The 21,349-nt window shown below is 34.4% G+C and overlaps 3 protein-coding genes across 4 annotated transcripts; all 3 read left to right on the top strand.

The window, feature by feature from the left end:
* The first annotated feature begins 2,909 nt into the window (after window positions 1–2,909).
* On the top strand, window positions 2,910–7,955 carry LOC116000140. Of its 2 annotated transcripts, none has more exons than XM_031240172.1 (4): window positions 2,910–3,824; window positions 4,449–4,757; window positions 7,382–7,572; window positions 7,688–7,955. In XM_031240172.1, the coding sequence occupies exons 1-4, from the start codon at window positions 2,972–2,974 to the stop codon at window positions 7,937–7,939; spliced, it is 1,605 nt and encodes a 534-aa protein (XP_031096032.1). In that variant the 5' UTR covers window positions 2,910–2,971; the 3' UTR covers window positions 7,940–7,955. The 2 variants fall into 2 exon arrangements, with proteins under 2 accessions (XP_031096032.1, XP_031096031.1); XM_031240171.1 differs by having other exon boundaries at window positions 7,685–7,955.
* Window positions 7,956–9,198: 1,243 nt separating this feature from the next.
* Window positions 9,199–14,933, top strand: LOC115999029 (granule-bound starch synthase 2, chloroplastic/amyloplastic-like). Its single transcript, XM_031238754.1, has 9 exons — window positions 9,199–9,958; window positions 10,536–11,229; window positions 11,715–11,779; window positions 11,969–12,046; window positions 12,189–12,299; window positions 12,686–12,730; window positions 13,183–13,356; window positions 13,434–14,418; window positions 14,531–14,933. The coding sequence occupies exons 1-8, from the start codon at window positions 9,662–9,664 to the stop codon at window positions 14,388–14,390; spliced, it is 2,421 nt and encodes an 806-aa protein (XP_031094614.1). The 5' UTR covers window positions 9,199–9,661; the 3' UTR covers window positions 14,391–14,418; window positions 14,531–14,933.
* A 4,993-nt stretch (window positions 14,934–19,926) lies between these two features.
* LOC116000085 (probable calcium-binding protein CML45) lies at window positions 19,927–20,861 on the top strand. The gene has a single exon (XM_031240105.1). The coding sequence runs from the start codon at window positions 20,148–20,150 to the stop codon at window positions 20,724–20,726; it is 579 nt and encodes a 192-aa protein (XP_031095965.1). The 5' UTR covers window positions 19,927–20,147; the 3' UTR covers window positions 20,727–20,861.
* The last annotated feature ends 488 nt before the right edge of the window (window positions 20,862–21,349 follow it).

Here is a 21,349-nt window from a genome sequence, read left to right as displayed (position 1 = left end):
TTAACTTGGGATTTTTTTGGAGTCTATTTACAATGGAAAAATAAAATTTAAGCTACATATAAGTCATTCATTGACGAATAATTATTGAGTCATAACGCTTTTCAGTACAAGTTACAGGGGTTTTATATTCGAAAAGTTTGTATCCATTTATATTTGATACTAATTATAACTTGATGATTTGAATTTTAATATAAAACTCTAAATTTCGTGTTTATAGACGTCAAAAATTCAACACAATCAACATACCTCAAAAGAAGTCCCATTAAATTTGATTATATGCCTATACTAGGACAAATCAAACTTCAAAGTGTTTTCAAAAAAAAAAAAAAAAATCAAAGTAGAATAACCCACATTACCCTACCCTTTATGTTTAAGATAATATCCAAGTAGTAATTAAAATGTTATTGTTTGATTAGGAATAAAAGCACAGTAATTCTCTAAGGGTCCGTTTGGAAAGTAGGAAAATGACTTCTGGAAAATAGTTTCATTTCTCGTGTTTAGATGTATTCTGAAAAACTGTCTTTGTATGTTTGGTTCATTTTCTGGAAATGGGTAGAATTGTATAATTAAACATTGTAATTATTTTATTTAAAATATAAAAAATTATAATAATATTATTTATTAAAAAATAGAATTAAAAACTCAATTTTTTTAAAAACATAAAACAAAAACCTGTATTGTGTCCGCCTTTCGTCGGTTTCCCACCTCTTGGTCCATTTTCGGTCATGGGTGATATAGGATATGGGTTGGTTTTGGTTGAAAACATGTGAAACGGTCATTTTGGCGATTCCGAAAAAATGAACTGATTTTTCTTGGTCAACGGAAAACATTTTCCGTTGACTGCATTTTTCGGACGTTGCCAAACAACGAAAACTCAAAAAACATTTTCCGGAAGTTATTTTACGGGTTACCAAACGCACCTAAGATCATCGACTTCATTCCTTCCCTGAAACTTTTCATATGCTGCCATTTTGGTCATGATCTTGTAAGTAAAATTACATGGAGCAATTGGGCAAACATGATAGACATTTTTTGACGCATCTTTCTTTGGAATGAAGATAATAATTGCATCATTTAACCCCAAGGGAAGTTGGTATCATGTAGAATGTTGGCATTGTGGCTTCTAGTTTTCCTTTTAAGAAATTAGTTAATCTTTTTTTTTTTTTTTTTTGAAAACAAGAAATTAGTTAATCTAATTAGTTATCAAGTGTTTTGTAATTATAGGTAAATCGAAGAACTCCACCTTCCAAGATCAATCTTTCAAGAGTTCTAAGTTTAAAGATAAAAGAGCAAGATTTCAAGACCAGAGGAAGAAAAGCTCAAGAGATAGGATTTATTTTGTAAAAAGTTGAAAATACCTCTATTGATTATTTTGTGAGATCAATTTTGTTTCAATAGTTTCTATTGATTTTGTGAGATCAATTTTGTTTCAAAATTTTCTTAACCCTTCTTCCGTATCTTTTGGTGAGTCACTCCTTATCTTTTACCAAACATTTTTTTTTAATTTATCAAAACGATTTTTGAGTCAAGTGTGTGTGTGTCTTCTCAAAGCCTTAGAACAAAAATTTTCTTCAAAACTCTTTCAAAATTGTCTAAGTATTTTAGTCTAATAGGACATTAGTGTGATCTCAACAACCCACCAAGATACCGCCCACCACATAGAGATGAACAAAGCAATTGCAATAGGATATATTAGTGAGATCTCAAAAGTCCACTAAAAAATCGTCAATCGTTGAAGAAAGTGGCGCAATGTTAACAGAATTTAGCGAGATCTCAAAAGTCCACACAATAAGAATCTTCAAGAATCAACAAGAGTTTCTTAATAAGCAGCAGAACATACTTCCAAGCACGATAAGAATGAGATCTTTACCGACATTCTCTGCTTATTCCTTACTGCTTTTGGAACGTTTCACATTATCCAAGAAGGATATATATACATGCATTTTTAAGAAATGTTTTGAAAGACTACAAAAGCTATAATTTTAGGACAAGTTGCCATCATCCATTGAAAGCAACCTAAACATATCAAATCCGAGCACAATATTTTAGTGGCAAGTGGATGAATTTGAATTTGTTTTCTTCCCACAGGCATATTCAAAGATAAAACTATAAATGACTTGAATGCCAAAGAAAAGAGAAACAAAAGATATATTCATATTTTCAAATTCAAGCATTCAAAATCTCAAATCATCATCAATCAAGTTCAAGTCTTGACTTGTGTCCAAGGGGGCAATTTAGTGAACTAGGGGAGGTGGGGAGCCTAATCATTCACTCATTCCGCGGTACGGTGTGTAATTAGTGAATTGGGACAGCCAACTCATATCTTGTTTATATTAAAATTACAGAGTAGTAATTAATTTTAAAATAATAAATATCACAATGAAAAAAAAAATAGCAAACATGATAGTTGAAATGGTTTGAGCACACTGTTGATGAATGAATGAATAAATAAAACGGAATGAATTTTTTTTCTTCCCAAAAGATTGAATCCCCAATCCCAAGAGTTCCTACGTCCCACCCATAGAAGCATTTGGGGGATATAAATCATGATAATTCATCTGAACTTAGAAGTTAGCTCTTCCCACACACAAGGAGCCCTCACAAATGAATTAATTTTGCCATGATGAATGCCTTGTATGTTTTCTTTATGAAGAAAATAAATAAATTAAAAATTGAATTAAATAAGAAAAAAAAAGTAAGTAAAATAATAAATATAGAAAATGCTAAGTTGACTAATTATAATGTCACTATTCTGATATCACAGACAAAAATTTCTTAAATAAGTGAAATTTAAGATCTATATATAATTGTAAATTGAGCAACTACATGATTAATATACATAAAAGTAGCAAATGTATAGTACTTCACATATTTAAGTAGAAGGAAGCATTTAATTAGTAGTGAAGAAGTAATTAGAAGAGGATTGGAGAGAGCCCATTCAATTCATTTGCAGTGTTAGTTGGAATTGAAAATGGTTAGGCTTAGCTGGTGTTGGATTATGGTTGAATCAATAGTAATCCCCAATGGATTCATGAAGTGGTTTTACTTGAGCTTCTATATCCATCCTTCTTTTCTAGCCCTTCTCCAAATTTTCCTTTGGATCACTAAGCTATACACCTCTCTTCTATTCTTCTTAGTTTTTGTTTCTAAAATCTCCACTTTTCTTATCACCAAAACCCTCAGCTTCTTCAACCGTTGCTTCTGCAACAACCAAAGCCACACAATCATTATTCCAAACCACCTCACTACAACTAATGGATTCAAAACAAGCTTATCAGTAGTCAATATTTCTGCTGTGAAAATCTACCAACAAGAAGAAGAAGAAGTTTGGCATGTTCTTTCTTTTAACGAGGTTTTCTCCTCGCCCTGTGACCCTAACCGACAAAGGACCACAAGTTGCAGCTCCAATTCACCTGACTCTGGGATATTGAATGATCAGTTTTTCGCATCTTCTTGTAGCGAAGAAGAAGATGAAGATGATGATGATGATCATGTGTTCCTATCGAGTTGTAGCTCGAATTCGCCTGACATGGGGATGAGCACTGATGATCAGTTTCTGGCATCGCCAGGTTTTAGCTCCTCAGCTGCTGATGATGAGTTTGAATATGATGAGATGATGGCTGCTGCAGGTGTTTGTAACTTGATAAATTCGCCACCAGCCATGGGTGATGATGAGGAAACCAATATTGATGAGTATAATGTTGGTGAAGATGATGATGATGGTCATCAGCTCTATCAGGAAGTAACAGATCCATTCTACAATGCATATTTACAAAAAATGAAATGGTTTGATGTTCTCAATCATGATAGATTTTTCGCTACAAGTGAGTATGATATTTAATTAAGTTGAATTATATATATATATATATATATATATATATAATTGACATGCGAACAAATCTAGACCATTCGATGAGTTCAGATCAACAACTGAAAATCAATCAAAATAGAAAAAAACACCGGTACATTTTGGTAAATTTCTGCACCCAAATATATTTTTGTTGTGTACTAAGTGTTAGTATATGGTATTCTAACTGTTGGTATGGGATGCACTTAATTGTTGTCATTGGCCTAGTCTATAGTGCACCACCAAATGCTGGTTTGTTGTGCACTAAGTGTTGGTCTGTGGTGCACACGGAATGCTTGACGGTGCATTGGACTCAAAGCACCATCAAACATATCTAAATGCACCAGCATATCATTAAAATTATCAAAATGCGACATTGTTATGTTTGTCACCTTTTTTATTGATTTTCAGTTGTTGATTTAAGCTCATTCAATAATCTAGATCTACTTGTACGGGAGGAGACTGCCGCACCACAACCGAACTCTATATATATATATATATATATACACACATATATATATACATATATATATATATATATTAATGGTGGAGTTAACTAACTAACATAATTTGGTATTGGATAATCAATCATGTGTATCAGAAGCGATGAAGAATGAGAAGCATAGTGCAGCAAGAAGGCTAGGAAAGAGCTTAGAGAAGGATTTTGAGTTAGTTTATGTGGCGCAGTCATGCTTGTCCTGGGAGGCCCTACATCACCAGTTCACAAAGGTTAAGGTTGAGGCTCCTCATATGTTGTTCCACAACAGCGTTGCAGAGAGATTCCAGAAGTTTCAGATTGTGTTGGAAAGGTTCCTTGAAGATGAGAGGTGTGGAGGCACAACAAGGCATTCTAATTATGTCCATTCAAAATACTCTCTCCAAACTCTACTCCTTGTTCCTCAACTCTCAGGTAGTATTACATTTTAATTTTATTTTAGGTAAATAAGTCACTAAACTTATTGTTCAATTGGATCACTGGACTTAAAAATGGTGCAATTAAACCATCAAACAAGCAAAATATGTGAAATTGGAAGAATTTTTCAAATTTTTTTTGAGAGAATCCGATCATATTGCTTACATAGTATGTACTAAGAGTCATCATTTCTACTGTCATACTAGTTGAGATGAAAAATTGAAACTTTCAACTCAATTTGCATTAAAATAAATCAGGAAAATATTTCAATTGCACATATATTTTGCTTGTTTGATGGTTTGATTGCACATTTCTTTAGTTCATTGACCCAATTGCATAGAAATAATAAATTCAGTGACATATTTGATACTTCTTCGGTAAAATTAATGTATGGTAACCTGTCCAAATAAACCATAACTCACATAATTTTTTTAAACTTGTTTAATACAATTTATATATAATAATTAATGTCAACAAATTAGAAAACAACCTAATTTTTAAAAAAATTTTAACCTGCTTTTCACATACTATAATGCTACTTGGTTGTAAGTCTGTGTTTATGTATGTATTTATGTATTTCTTTTCTTGATATCTTCTTGGCATGTTTGACAAGTGTCTTTTAATTTAAATTAAAGTTCCACACTAATATATTAAGCTCCATTTGCAAGTCACCAGTCAACTATAACTTATGTTTATACCAATTAAAAGAGTAAGATTTTGATTCTGACGGACCAAAACAATTAAATTAAAGTAGGATAGATTATTGATTTTGGTGTGGCAAATAGGAATAGTTGTTGGTTTATCCTTGTCGCCATTGCAATGCCTCTTTCCAGAAAATTAATCAGATGGACCACAAGCACCTTATCTTAGTACATACTAATATTCAATTCCATTCACACCTCACTCATATATATAGTTTAATCATTTTGCAAGATAAAGGAACGTGTATGACTTGTCCATGCATGCATCTACAATATAATGTTCATTTACATATATACTATCTAACATCCAATCATTATATTGTTTGTTAAAATGAATGGTTCATATTATCTTGATTTTAATATTTTGTTATTATTATTTTTACTTTACAATCTATTATATCATTTTTTTTTCTAAATATCCTTACATTCCGTCAGGGTAAACTTTAATAATGAAATATTTCATTAACTATTTTTTATTCTTAACTTATTTATTGATTTCCATAATGATTGTCTTAGGTTCGAACCCCATCCTAATCAGATTATATTTGACATAATTGTTGAATATATACTATGAATATGTTAGATTGTATTAAAATAAAAATACCATATAAATTAAAACTAACATTAACTTTGATTAATTAATTAGTCAGACTATATACATATCATTTAAAGTTGAGAACCAGAGATTGCAAATAAGAAACCTTGAAAATCATTTTCTTGTATATATTTTTTAAAAATACAAATTTAGGGTTATTTTTTTCATTTAATTAATATTCTTTTGATGATTTAGAACAAGACTCAGTATTTTAATTATGATTTTGCATTATTGAGAATAATTTAGGTAATTATGGTGTTAATAATAATTTTTTATTGTTAACCTATTTTAGATTCAAATCTATTATTTTTGCAAACTAGCACCAACAATCTAATTGTACATGAGACACTACCAACAAAAAAGAAACCAATCCAAAAATAAATTAACAAAACTTATAATAATTTCAACCAAAAGTAGTATATACTACCTAATATCATACCAACTACAATAATTATTTAGATAACTATTTTTAAAAAATTAATTTTAATGTCAACTCCTATATAATCTTGCATTGATATACTTTGGTTTACTTATTTAAATACAAATGTTAGGTATTAAATCAGTTGCAGACTACGCATATAAAAAAATTAGTATACTCTATAGAAAGATGAAAGTATGTTGTAGAGTTGTAGTAGAAAAAGTCCTTGGCCTACATGGTGCTGATGACCTTATATAGAAAGAGAAGAAACACTACTTGGCATGAGAATGACATGCAAACTCCCAAATTTACCTTGGCGCCTCTTAAATATATAGCAATATAGCATCCTTACCTTGTCCCTCCCTAAATGGGTATACTTGTAAACACTTGTTCAATTTTGAATTCTTAATTGAGCTTTATTGGGCCGGGTGTTATCCCATCAATATTAAAACTCCTCAAATATAATGTAAGTGAAAATAAATCTAAGAAGAAAATTTATAATTGGTTCATATAGATCAATTGTTCAATAGGCTTGCTAATTCAACTATATATATATTACTCAATGGGTTTATTGAGCAATTTTTCCTTAGGTCGTTGAATGACCATGACCAAATTGTCATTCAAAGCAATTTTTCCTTATTAATTAGTGTCATAATCCACTTTTTTGAGTCAATATTGACTCCACTGAGACTCGAACCCACCACCTCCCGTATAAAGGGAAGGGTTTGATGCCACTGGACTACAAGGTCCTTGGCAACTAGTTCTAACTTAGGGAGTGGTTAAGGAGCTAGACCCTCTCTATATATATACACACATACCAGAACTTTAAAGTCTGTATCTTGAATTATTGTCCAAAAATGTATACATGTATTATTTGTGTTTGGATGATCCTTTATAATTTTGATAGGGTACCATAATGGAAAAAGGTTGAATGAAGGCATGAAAGCAATTGAAGTGTTGAAGGCCATAGAAAAATGTATAGCTACTTTTTGGTTATACGTGAAGGCGGATACTAAGAAACTGGGATGGAGTCGCCCGGCCCTCGAAGACCCAAGAGATTTATATCTTCTACATACCTTAACCAAGTTATTACAAAAGGTAAGATATGTTTCACGACCCATGCATCTCAATCGATCTTAATTAACTTGAAATTCTATTCTTTATGGATGCATAATGTTTGAATGAACATTTGGAATATATAATGTTGAAGAAGGAGTCAGCGTTGAGAAGAGTGGAAGGAAAAAGGAGATGTTGGTTGAGGAGAAGAGCAGTGCATATGCAGGAGGAGGAGAACACAGAATTAATATGTACAAAGATAGAGATGAAGTTGATTGGGAGGGTGCTCAAGCTTCCCATCATCTCCACTTCTCACCTCCAATGGTGTCACCACAAGCTTAGTAACTTAGAGTTCAACAAAGATGGAAGCATAATTAGGGCATACACCGGCCTCTTGTTTCCTTCTTGAAAATATCATCATTGTTTAAAAAAAAAAGAAAAGAGTTGGTTCTGATATCAAATTGAATAATGTATTCCATCTTAACTAAAATATTAAATTGATAAGATTGCACATTTATATTTATATGTTATATATGCTCAACATTTCTTATTAAGTATACAAAAATTGAAGATTTGTGGATGAGAACATTATTTTGTTCACTAATAAGGTTTGAGAAAAAGTGAGTTGATAATTTATGTCTATTGAGTAAAGTTGATGTGATTCGAGTTAGTCCAATTTGGCTAACATTTTTTTAAAAAAAATTAGTGCAATGGATTTCTTTAGGCCTAATCTGAAACAAATTTTTGACAAAATTTGCAACCTTTTGAAGCCCAAAAAAACTATTTTAATTTTTAGTAGTATTTTATATAATTCTGATCTAATTTATTAGTTTGAATGACTTATGGGTACATTTTACTTACACTTGTAATATATTTTATTGCGTTCAGTGTTTTTGATCCGTTAGATTTGGATATGTGTACGATTCTGAGTGATTCAGATTTCTCTCTTGGGTTAGATATTTTCACATGATCATATATATGGTGGGCAATCGTTATATTGTGGACCCTGGTCCAAAACGACGTTGTGTCGTTTTGATGTTAGTGGACGCGAATGACTCCAGCGAATTCATTATATCTATATTACACATAATCATTATCTAGAATACACAGAACGTTTGCCTAGGATACACAGAACGTTTGCCCGGAATACACAGAATATTGACACAAAATTCACAGAACTCATCCTCCTAACATTCAAATGCACAAACACATCACAACCTGTGTTAATAACATGAATACACAAAATATTGACACAAAATACACAGAACTCATCCACCTTAACATTCGAATGCATAAACACATCACAGCATGTGTTACTAACATTGAATATACATTTTCAAAAAAAACATTGAATATACAGAACGGTTGCCTAGAATACACAGAATGGTTGCCTGTAATACACAAAACGATTACTTAAAATACACAGAACTCATTTTGATACGGGGTGCACAATGCATTGTGCACCGTGATCCACGATATAAATTGCCTACGGTGAGTTGAGTGGAATTTTTGGTGAATTTTGTACATAAATTCGATTTTATTTTTTTTTGAGCACACATAAATTCGAATTTAAATTTACTGTGAGTTTATTTTGTTAAGAGCCACCCGAACCATCACACATTACCACATCAAAAAATTCAATCTATATAGAATGAATTCAAGTGCCAGAGACCCGATCGAAATTGTCATTCCTATCCTAGGTACGTGCTAGTTGAAAATATCTTTTCCATGATTTGTACGGAACGGAGTATAATTTTATCTTCACACCATCCAAGGCCTTAATGCTGAATCTGTAGACTGTAGTTGTAGGCCAACGTCCACCTGCATCACCGATCATGAGACTATGAGTTTGCGCCACCTAATACTGCCACTGCTAGGGCTGTTGGGCGCTGAGTGTGACGGTTGCGGTGTTGCATCGATCAATGGACTTCTATCATCCTCTTTGTACTGTGGGCTCGCCTCTCTCCATCAAATCTGAGAACCCTCCATGATTGATTTCTTCCTCCCTGGGCCCTCCCTTCACTTCCCTCTCCTTGCTCCCTCACTCGCTTCTCCTCCTCTGATCGGACTCACTTCGTTGAGGCAATTCATCGAACGCCTTGCGATCATCTTCTCATCTCTGTGAATTGTGATGGAGAGCTCAGTTATCCGGTCCGCGCTTCCCCTGTTCACGCCTCGTCCGAGAAAATCCCCCATTTCTGGAGCTTCTTCACCTGATTCCTTAGTCGTGTTCCCCAGAATTTTGAATGAAGCTGTCGCGAGGGTGTCTCTTGGCCATGGGCGCAGCAGGCATCAAATGGGGAGCATTATGCGAGTAAGAGCGGCGGATAAAGGCGATGCCGACAGTGAAGAATCGGAGAATGCTTTGGAGACTACGATTGAAAAGAGCAAGAAGGTTTTAACCATGCAGAAAGACCTACTTCAACAGGTATTCTTTCAGGAAAAACCAAACTCTGTAGTTTTATATCCTAGCATCGTCTTTGCGTTGTTTAATACCTTGATTGAATGATTGTAATGAAGTTGTTCGGGGATAATGTTTACCCATGAAATTACAAGATTAAGTGTCCTAAAGACGAATTCAAAACATGACCAAATGGACTGGAGAATGTACATAATTTGCTTGTTTTTGCTAAACTAAAGCTAGTCAATTATGTAAAGCCCCCCTGCTTCAATGTCGACTCCTGCTAAACCAACTCTGGAGAATTTACATGTTTTAGCATGTGGCAAACGTGCCAATGTTGAGCTTAGGCTTCTAACAAAATCAGGATTATTATTGCTTTGGAAAAGAAATTTGGCTGCATGGGTCATTTTTCTATTTTTATCATGGTTGAAACTGTTTTGTTTTAGGATGTTGTTATGGGCTTAACTGCATACAAAGTGTATGAGTTTTATTTTTAAAGACTTGAATTATATCAGAACACTAGTTCATTCTAGATGTCATTCTGGTAATCTCAATGCATTCTCATATAACTTTTTCTTGTGTTGAATTATTACCTTGATTGCAGATTGCTGAAAGAAAGAAATTAGTGGCTTCAATAAAAAGTAGCCTGCTTGACCCAGATAGTAGTGTTAAAGATGGGGAGGGCAGTTTTGCAAGTGCAGATATTGCTCCAACCCATGAAGACACTGATGACGACTATAATGGAGTATTATCTACTTCAAGTGCTCAAGCAACTCTTGACTTGGAAGAATATCCACAATTAGCTGTAAGCGAGCATTTTGTTGAAACTTCTCAAACAGGTAAAAAGGACATGCCCTTGAACAAAGATTCGGACAAAAAAACTACAAAAAGAAATCCAAAGACTGTGGGATCTACTGAAAGGCCAGCTGCTCTATCAAAAGTGTCTTTGAGTCCAAGTCAAGTGACTTCTTCAACAGTAAATTCTCAGGAGCCAGCAAAAGCTACCTCTGATACTGTGAAGTCCAGTCAAGTGATGCCACTGGACGTGGATTCACAAAAGAATGTGGTATCCTTTTCTAGGGAGATTATTTTGTCTGATATTCCTTCCTCCTCTTCAATGGCATCTGCATCTACTTTAGAGGATGAGAAAAGAGATCTTAGAGAGTCAAGTTCAAAGGAGATAGATGTTGGGACTGAAGATCCTGTAAATGAAGACTTGAAGCCGCCTCCATTGGCGGGAACCAATGCCATGAATGTTATATTAGTTTGTGCAGAGTGTGCTCCATGGTCAAAAACAGGTATCCAATATGCTATATACACTGTTGAGTGTTGAGGTTAACATTAGGATGCTTGAACTAATTCTTTATTCCGATGGCTTAAGTTTCAGAATTAGTTGCATTGTCATAATTCCTCCTGGAATGTCTTGTATCATTACTTATCATATTGTTTCATTGCTCTAACTGATATATAAGAGTCAGAATAGTTCCATCAAAACAACCCCCCTCCCCCCAATGACAAAAAAAATTAAATATGGCATTGGTTGTTACCTTAATATGTTGAATGGGATCTGTACTTGACATCCTGTTCCAAATTGTTTCCTACACTCCAGAAATAGACTGAAGAATAACACCATTTTAATGAACCAGTTTGAAAGCTTGATATTTAAATGGGAAGAACAAAAGCTTGAATTTATATAATGGTGTATGTCCATATAGTAGCAACAAATACATCCACCTGTATAATTGCAATGACTATGCAAGGACTCACAAATGAATTATCTTAGGTGGGCTTGGTGATGTTGCTGGAGCACTACCCAAGGCTTTGGCTCGGCGTGGACACAGAGTTATGGTAATGTTATTGAGCTTCTTGTGTTAATATCATTGTAGGTGAACTGTACTAGAGAAAGATCATAGATGAGTATTATCAATGTCATTGAAATTTAAATGTGCTTCATTAGCTCTATTACTCAGCTGCCCCTGTATTTTAGCAAGAGTTCGTACCCTGTAATACTTGTTTATTTTCCATTGGAACTTATAGGTTGTGGTTCCTCTTTATGGAAACTATGCTGAACCTCAACATACTGGAGTTCGAAAAATGTATAAGATTGATGGTCAGGTAGGCAGTTATTCAAAATGCATTTATTATTCATTGGGCCTGAAATTCCTGTTTGTTTGCAAATATGTACTAATAATCTTTGGTTTTAACCTATGTATCCTTGCAAATATGTACTAATAATCTTTGGTTTTAAACTTTGCAGGATATGGAGGTGAATTATCTCCATGCCTACATTGATGGTGTGGATTTTGTCTTCATTGATAGTCCTATATTCCAGCATAGAGGAAACAACATATATGGAGGAAATCGTGTGGTATGAACCCCCTCCCCTTCAAAAGGGGAAAATAATTCCTCTCTCAACATCCTGAATACTTGTAATAATAATAGTTTTGAGAAACCCCTAAAGCATATCTTCTTTATGATGTTTTATATGATCTTTTATATGTGATTGCAGAATGTATCACAGTTTCCTTAGAATGTGATATTATAGCTTACAGCTAATGCTAGTTTTAAAAATACCAATGTGCTTTAGCTGATCATTACGACATTACTTAGTTTATCAATTCACTTGTGTAACATAAGGTATTGCCTGAGTATATGCTCTGGATGGCACACCATTCTTTTTGTCTTTTGTCATCTTTTATTCATCAGTACCTTGTAGTTTGATATTGCTGCTAATTTTTCTGCTTCCTATTGCAGGACATTTTGAAGCGCATGGTCTTATTTTGCAAAGCAGCTATTGAGGTATGTTAGATTTGGTAGGCACTGTACTTTGGCTACTGCTTCCTGTCAAAAGGACACTGTAATAGAATCTTCTACTCAGTAGACACCTGACCAATATCTAACTTTTTAGGATATGCAAAAGATTAAATTTGGGAACATGAAACTTCTAGGTGACGAGTGAACAAAATATTCACTAGAATTTCCAATTAACATTTTACAGCTTGATACAAATAGAGAATGGGAATGGAAAAGTGTAACAAAAACTAAAAAGTGAATATAAATTAAATGAAAAATGCACTTATACGGTTTTGTCATCTCCTCATTCGGCCATCTCAAGAATCAAGATGCCAGTGGACTGTCTTGCCACCTCGGGCATTGGAAAGAAATCTTGCAGATTGTATTTCTTGAATTGGTTTTTCTATTTTGGATTTTGTTAATGCAGCGCTTAGTGAACTGTTGAATTGGCAAATTAGGTTCCGTGGCATGTTCCGTGCGGTGGTATTTGCTATGGAGATGGAAACTTAGTGTTCATTGCAAATGATTGGCATACTGCATTACTGCCAGTCTATCTAAAAGCATATTTCCGTGACAATGGAGTAATGAAATTCACTCGATCCGTGCTTGTCATTCATAACATAGCTCACCAGGTTTATTCCATCTTAAGGTTTCTACAACAATCATCTTGTCTATTTCTTGTTAGTATTGATCCATGCTCTTACTTTAGGGTCGCGGGCCTATGGATGATTTTTCCATTGTGGACCTACCAGCTCAATATGCAGACCTTTTTAAGCTGTATGATCCAGTAGGAGGTGATCATTTCAACATATTTGCAGCAGGTCTAAAGACAGCTGACCGTGTAGTCACAGTGAGTCATGGATATTCCTGGGAGCTTAAAACTTCTGAAGGTGGATGGGGTTTGCATGGGATCATTAATGAGAATGAGTGGAAACTGCAGGGGATTGTCAATGGGATTGATATTGAAGAGTGGAATCCCCAATTGGATGTTTACTTGAAGTCTGATGGCTATGCCAACTATTCCCTGGACACCTTGCAGACTGGTAAACCTCAGTGCAAGGCAGCATTGCAAAAGGAAATGAATTTGCCTGTTCGTGATGATGTCCCACTAATTGGTTTCATTGGGAGGCTTGACCACCAAAAAGGTGTTGATTTGATAGCCGAGGCAATCCCTTGGATGATGGGTCAAGATGTGCAGCTGGTTATGCTGGGCACAGGCAGGCCTGACCTCGAACAGATGCTCAAGCAGATTGAAGGTCAATACGGTGACAAAGTCAGAGGATGGGTTGGGTTCTCAGTAAAGACTGCACACCGGATAACTGCGGGTGCAGACATTCTGCTGATGCCATCAAGATTTGAGCCTTGTGGACTGAACCAACTGTATGCTATGAGCTATGGAACAATCCCAGTTGTCCATGCTGTGGGTGGACTTAGAGATACGGTGCAGCCTTTTGATCCTTTCAATGAATCAGGGTATGGATGGACATTCAGTAGGGCTGAGGCAAATCAGCTGATTGATGCACTAGGGAATTGCTTATTAACATACCGGCAGTACAAGCAGAGTTGGGAGGGGCTCCAGAGGCGTGGAATGATGCAAGACTTGAGCTGGGATCACGCTGCTGAGAAGTACGAGGAAGTTCTTGTTGCTGCAAAGTATCAGTGGTGAGGTTTACTACAATCACTGCTGACAACAGGTATGATTGTAGTGTGTATGGCATACCAATAGCATTCATGTTCTGCACTTGTTGGTTTGATCTGAATCAATCTGATTTCTGTCTAATTGTTTCATCACTTTTGTTTCTCCAGGATCAGAAATCATGCATTCCGAACTCGCCCATCGCCCATCACCCATCGCCAGCCATTCACTACTATCTATTTTCAGATCTTGCCAAGAGAAAAGGATGAAACAGATTGCCAACTTATTGTATAGGCAGTAGGCTCTCTCAAATGTTTGAAGTGAGATAAAATTTTATGGTTGGTTCTAGTTTATTTAATAACCTATACCCAGCCTGCCTGGGTACTTCTTTCCCTTACCCTTACCCTTAGGAGTAAATCTTTTTGCACACTGCTATAGTATTAGTAGTAGCCACTAGCCAGTAGAAAAACAGCCGCCCCCATAAGCATTTGTCAAATGCTAATATGCTATGTTACTTCTGACCTGACGGCATGACTTGCTTTAGACAAATCACTAGACGCCATATTCGTTGAACAAACTGTTACTAACCTACAATAATAATAATAATAATGTATAAAGTTTACTCTGTTGAATTAAGAGTAACCTCTATACACATGGTTTTTTTTGGAGTTTTTAAGGCCAAAGTAGGAGATATGAGAGAGAGAGAGAGAGAGAGGAGAAAAATAAAATAAAATAAAATAAAGGCCAAGTAGGACTGATGTGAAGAGAGAGAGAAAAAGGATTTAAAAAAAAAACAAACAAACAAACTAGTTTGACCCAACAAGAAGAAGCAAAGACCCTTTTACGTGCCTAGCGTGGCGTATGAAAAAAAGAAAAATGATGTTCCAAAATCTAATGATGTGGGTGCCCTAAATATACAAGTTTTTTACTCTTTTGATCAAATTCTCCATGGTTTATCAGTTGCTTAGACATGACTGCTGTTCCGATTTTGAACTATAGTCCATGTGGGGATTTTGAACTATAGTCCATGTGGGGATAGCAATGGATTAGGGATAGGTTAGGGAGGATTACATCCACCAGACCACCATCCGACCCATTTTATACTTTCTCCACTTACTCTCATCCCCCATCTTCGACCTGCATCAAGCAGACTTTTTCAAAATTACATCCCCCATCTTCGACCTGCATTAAGCAGACTTTTTCAAAATTACCACAACGTACTATACTATTATTTTTTAAAAATAAACCTAATAGTCCATGGCATAACAACCCCCTTCACGGAAGTCTCTAAAAGCTCCCTAGAATTGGGCCTACTCAACCTATCACGCAAATCATGCACGGAATCGGCTCCAACAACGTCCTTGACTCCTGACGCCCCTTTCTAGTGGTCACCTTATCTTTCAACAATGAAAAATACTCAAAAATTCTTTCACAAACTTGAACCTGAAAAGCACAACTTTTTGTTCGATCATCACAAACGGAGCTAATGTTGATTTGGTGACTCTTGGGTGGTCGCCGACAAGCCCATATATACTGGTTGGTCGCTCCCCTTTATTGTCGAGGTAGTGTATATGGTAACTCAGCTGAACACAGAGACTAGGCTTTTGGTTATTGTGCACAAGAGTCACTGCCGCATATGCTTGTCCTTCCATAAATGTTTTATTGTCATCTTTTAATGATTGACTGTTGCCATAATTATTCTTCAGTAACTCTAACCGGACTACTTTCACGAGCCTTTTTGGGCCGTCTACCGAACACCTGGTCGAATCTAATATAATTTTTCATAATATGTTAATTTCGTGTATATTATCTGAATATCATTTTGGATCAGAATTTACAACGTAAGGTGGACTCTAGTTCATGTTATAATTTGCCGTGTGGGTAGGGGTTGGGGGATTGTAATTGTTCAAGCTAATGAAAATTTGGCCCTAAAGAAAATGGTACTCCGAAAATAAAAGACCATAGGCATGACTCGTGAAAAGTGGGCTAAGGTATGACTGTGAAATAATTACGAATCAGAAAATAAGATAAACTGTCGTAGACCAACAGTCAAGTAAAACAAAGAAAATGTTATATGAATTTAATTTTTATATTAAACATGCTATCAAATGATATGATTTGTTATGAGTGCTGTATAAACAAATAAAATAAAACATTTAATTTGTATATTTTGTTTACACCTAAGTGTATTGATCGGGTGAAATGATAAGGAAAACGAGAGGAAAGAAAGATACGTTAACAAAAAACATTATTTTGTTTTTCTAGATTAATCATATTATACCTTGTCAGTAAAAAATAATAAATATAATATATGTTTATTTGTTAATCGAAAAAATCCTTGTTAGTTTTACGGCCATGAGGTAGACAGACGACGTGCTAATACTATCGCAAAACAATCAAGGGGAAATTGAGATATATAGTAAGGTGGCAAAATTATTGCTAGAGAACTTGAAACTGAGCACCTTTCAATGTGCCTCTGGAGGGGTATTTAATTATTTATACAAGGTTTGCATGCTTTGGGAAAGGAAAGAGAGATATTAACAAAGTTGATTTTAAAAAAAGTTTCATAAGCTATCAGATTTCATTTCTTTCCTAATGATGGAAAGAGAAATCTCGTCCAAATTTGGAAGAAATCTCAAAGAAATATATTTTCTTGCCCTAGAGTCTAGCATCCAGTCTGCCATGCTAACCCCGACTGCCTGCGGAGGGGTGGGCGACTGGGGTTGACCTGGTGTGCTAGCGAGAGATCAGACCTGACTGCTTGGTCTGCAGCTTGTACTGATCGACAACGAGGGATTAGCGGCCCACCTGTACCTTATACGCGCCCCAATTTAGGTTCCCCTCAATCTTCTGAATAGGCTGTAGGCCCTGAGTGCGTGGGTGTGTTCCAGATTGGGTACCCTACTCGGGAGTACCCATCAATCCTAATACAAGATAATAAGACAAAATAACATTATATAGTTTTAACAAAAAATGTTTTCAAAAAAAAAGTTCATATAAAAATAATACTTTCTATCACATTTTACTTATCAGGTTTACTTTTTCACTGGTTAACCAACTCTTTATCTTTTACTTATTTTTTAATTATTTGTAAATTTTTTTTTTAAATTTAAAATATTTTTAATGTATTTTCTAAATATATAAATTTTATAAAATAATATTAATTTAATATTATGAAAAATTAAATTAAGCTTGCAAAAAAAATTAAATTAAAAAATAATTTTAGTCAAAACCGAATAAAAACATAAAATATAGCGGATGAAGTAGTAAAATATACATATAGGCTCTGTTTGGTAGAGCTTATTTAGGAGCTTATAGCTTATTTTAAGCTACTAATAAGCTATAAGCTCTGTTTGGTAATGTCCCTAAAATAAGCTAGTAACTTAAAATAAGAGCTTATTTTTTATAGCGTTTCAAAATAAGCTAGTAGCTTCCTCACTTTTTTTCCATCTTTAACATTATTATTTAAAAGAAATGACATCATTACCATTCCCAATTAAAACCTTTTTGGCTAAACCTTTTTGGCTTTTTCTCTTCAATATGTATGGTTGTAATTTCAATTTGACATTTATTTTCGAACATTGATTTTTCTATGAACTAATCTTATGAATTATAACTTTATATGTTTTCAAATATATGTTCTTACTTTATATTTTATTAAAATATATTGATTTCACTATTTTATATTTTAATTTATAAACAAACCTATTTAAATTCAAAACTATTTAAATTGTATGAAGATGACTTTTTTAGTTTTTTTTACATTTATTAGCTTATTAAAAAAACTAATTTTACCAAACACTTTTAAGCATAACAGCTAACTTAACAGTTTTTTAGATTTCAGTTTAGCTACTTTTCAGCTTTCAGCTATCTTTTCAGCTAGGTTTGCCAAACATAACCATAGTGGTTCGTTATTATTTCTGATTTTCTTCAATTAATATTTTTTTCTCATAGGAAACAGAAAGACGTGTTGTTGACGTGCAGAATTTACTGCTTCCTTTTTGCGTAAGACTTTCGCGAATATTTAAACAAACTTCTCCTGACGACTGACTTTACTTCTAGTCTTCTCCTCGTTGAATAAAAGTATAAAATAAAGAGAAATTTTTCCTAACAAATACGACTATTTCAATATATTATGCGTGTTGATTTTTTATTACGATTCATATTCACATTCTCTTTCTTGTTTTTATTTATGTATTTTTTATATTTTAATATATTACAATTTGATGGGGGTTATAGTGTAACCCGTCATGTTCTCACTGAGACTCAAACCTATAACCTCCTATTTGAAAGAGTCATTTTGTATCACTAGAACACAAGATGATTGCCATCATATCACCTCTTTACTTCTGATGAGATTCCAAACTATTCTACCTAATAATTGATTAACAATTATATATGTATTATTTAATTATTTTTGCATCAAATATAGATGGGATCGGAATACTGAGATTCGAATTCAAATTTGTTTGGTAATATAAAAATTCAAATATCATTCAATTACTTAAGTGGGAAGAAAATAATGAACTAAAATTCAAACGTATTTGTGAAAAGTGTAATTTGGTATGAAACTACGGTCTACGGGGCAAAATATAAAATTAAGAGAAAATAACACTTTGAGTTCTAAATTGTTTTATTTTTAAAAATGTGATCTTTGTAAAGTAATTTAAACAAATTTATTAGCTCATTAATTGCTCATAGTGTTACACTTTATCCCTAGTGTTATTTAATTGTTAAACTCCATTAACATATGACGGTTATTTTTATCATCTAAAATTAATATTTACGGTTAAAAATGACAACCACATGAATAGAGTGAAATTTTAATAATTGATATTAATTCTAAATGGCAAAATTTGATAATTATATAACACCAATGCCTAAGAGGCGGGTACACTCTCACCACTCAGGTTTGATTTTGTGACCATCGGCCCAGAGTGATAACATAAGTGTCATAGTAGTTGGCGGAACATAATTAGTTTAAATCAATTAATATGAAAAAATTTTCAAAAGTAAAACAATTCATAAGACAAAAGTGTTGATTTTTTCTAAAATCAAATAAGCAAATACCTTTTGTAGGAGCTCGAAGGACGGGCATTGTTGTACTGTCACTCGTTATTTACCTTTTGTAAGAGTTCAAAGGACGAGGCCTCGTGGAGAGTGGTGATTTATCTTTGATAGAGGCTTTAAGGACGAGACCATGTAGCTTTAGAATTAGTCCAAATTAAAATCGTCTACGTATTTTAAAAAAAACAAAAAATTGAAAAAAAAAAAAAGAAAAAGAAAAGAAGAAGAAGAGTAAATACCGATTAAACATAAGCTAGGGTGTGGGAAAACATCCATGATATGATTGGAAGATGCGAGGAAAGTTCCGTGCCGGCTAAGAAAGTTGAATGAAACTTCACTTGTTTGTCTCTCAAGTCTCAACCCAGTCAATGGAATATTATGCGATGCATATTGCATAGGATACGTATTCCCACCCAAAAATGGCCACCATACCCTATTATTCCCCAACTAATTAAGATACCTCACCTCAGGCTCAGCTCCTCCATTTGTGCCGGATCGGAGCAGGTTTGAAATCGAGAAGCTTCCTTTGCTTCTTCCCCCACCGCCTAACTTTCTCTTCTCAAATGTATATATAAATTCCCATCCCATCAGAACACACATCAACAACGTAACCAAAAACTTAAATTCTCCTCTCCTTTATTATTTGCTTCCAATAATTTCTCTTTATTACGAGAATTGGATTGAAAAAGTGAGAAGCTAATATAAGTAGTGTGGCGAGCCATGGCTTCCAACTCTCAGAACCGTGTCCCTATGAAGAAGATGCCCATCGCTGCTACTCCACTCCCGTGGTTGCCCATCCACGGCTTCTTTGGGCTCATTTTGCTCTACATAATCATCGAATGGGGGAGAAAGATTTTCAACATATTAACATCTCAGTTTTCTGTCCACTCCAATTACACTATAGATTCTGGGTTGAATCAAAAGCTGCCCCGTTTCAGAGAGGATGAAATTAGCATTGGCAGGGATGAGGTGGAGACGGTTCTTTCAAAACTGGGGATTTCTTGCCACCCTGAGTCTGAGGGTGGAGAGAAGAGGTTGAGCTCCAAGGACTTTATTGGGCTATTTGGTGGTGAGGAAGAAGAAGATGGTGGTTTTGAGTTGGATGAGGTGAAAGCTGCTTTCGATGTTTTCGATGAAAACAAAGATGGGTTTATTGAGGAGAAAGAATTGCAGAGAGTCATGTGCGCGCTGGGATTGAAGGAAGGTTTAGAGTTGGAGAATTGCAGGAATATGATGAGGATGTTCGACCAAGACGGAGATGGGAGGATCGACTTCTCCGAATTTTGTGCACTTTTTTAGATATAACTACTAACTACAAACTCTTTTTGATATGCTGCTATTGCCTATTGTACGTTTTGCATGCTTATATTCTAATTCAATATGTATATATCAACATTTTTTCATTTAATTCCATCCTCGTCAACTTCTTTTTCATCTTCCTTCCACTCTTCAGATTTTCAAAGTACCAACCTAAACAGCTAAAACAACTTTTAAGTTATTGGGAATATATCAAACTAGCTTAGCTTTTACTCCAAGAATGGAATGTCGCCACCGCCAATCAAATCCCCCCCTCCCCCTTCCATCACCAAAGCTAAGTGTAATATTTGTCCCATTTCAAGGTATGATTCTAACTAGTTAATAGCCACATGATTTTCACTACCCAACACAGTGACTAATCTCCTTATTGAATTGTAGATGTAGGACAGCTGGTCTAGAGATTGGTTGCTCCATATCTAAAGACAAGATCAAACTTTTATCTTTTGGTTAAAGATGAATCAGTCCATTCCACTCAATCACACCCTCAAATTATTTTTAAAAATTATTTGATACTTCTTCATTAACTAAATTCTCAAAAAAATATTTTTAAAGAATATGCTGAATAACATTACAAAAAAATTAATTAACATGAGAATAACATTATA

Source organism: Ipomoea triloba, chromosome 12 (assembly GCF_003576645.1).
Source record: "Ipomoea triloba cultivar NCNSP0323 chromosome 12, ASM357664v1".
Lineage (NCBI taxonomy): Eukaryota > Viridiplantae > Streptophyta > Magnoliopsida > Solanales > Convolvulaceae > Ipomoea > Ipomoea triloba.
This window is presented reverse-complemented; position numbering and strand designations above follow the sequence as displayed.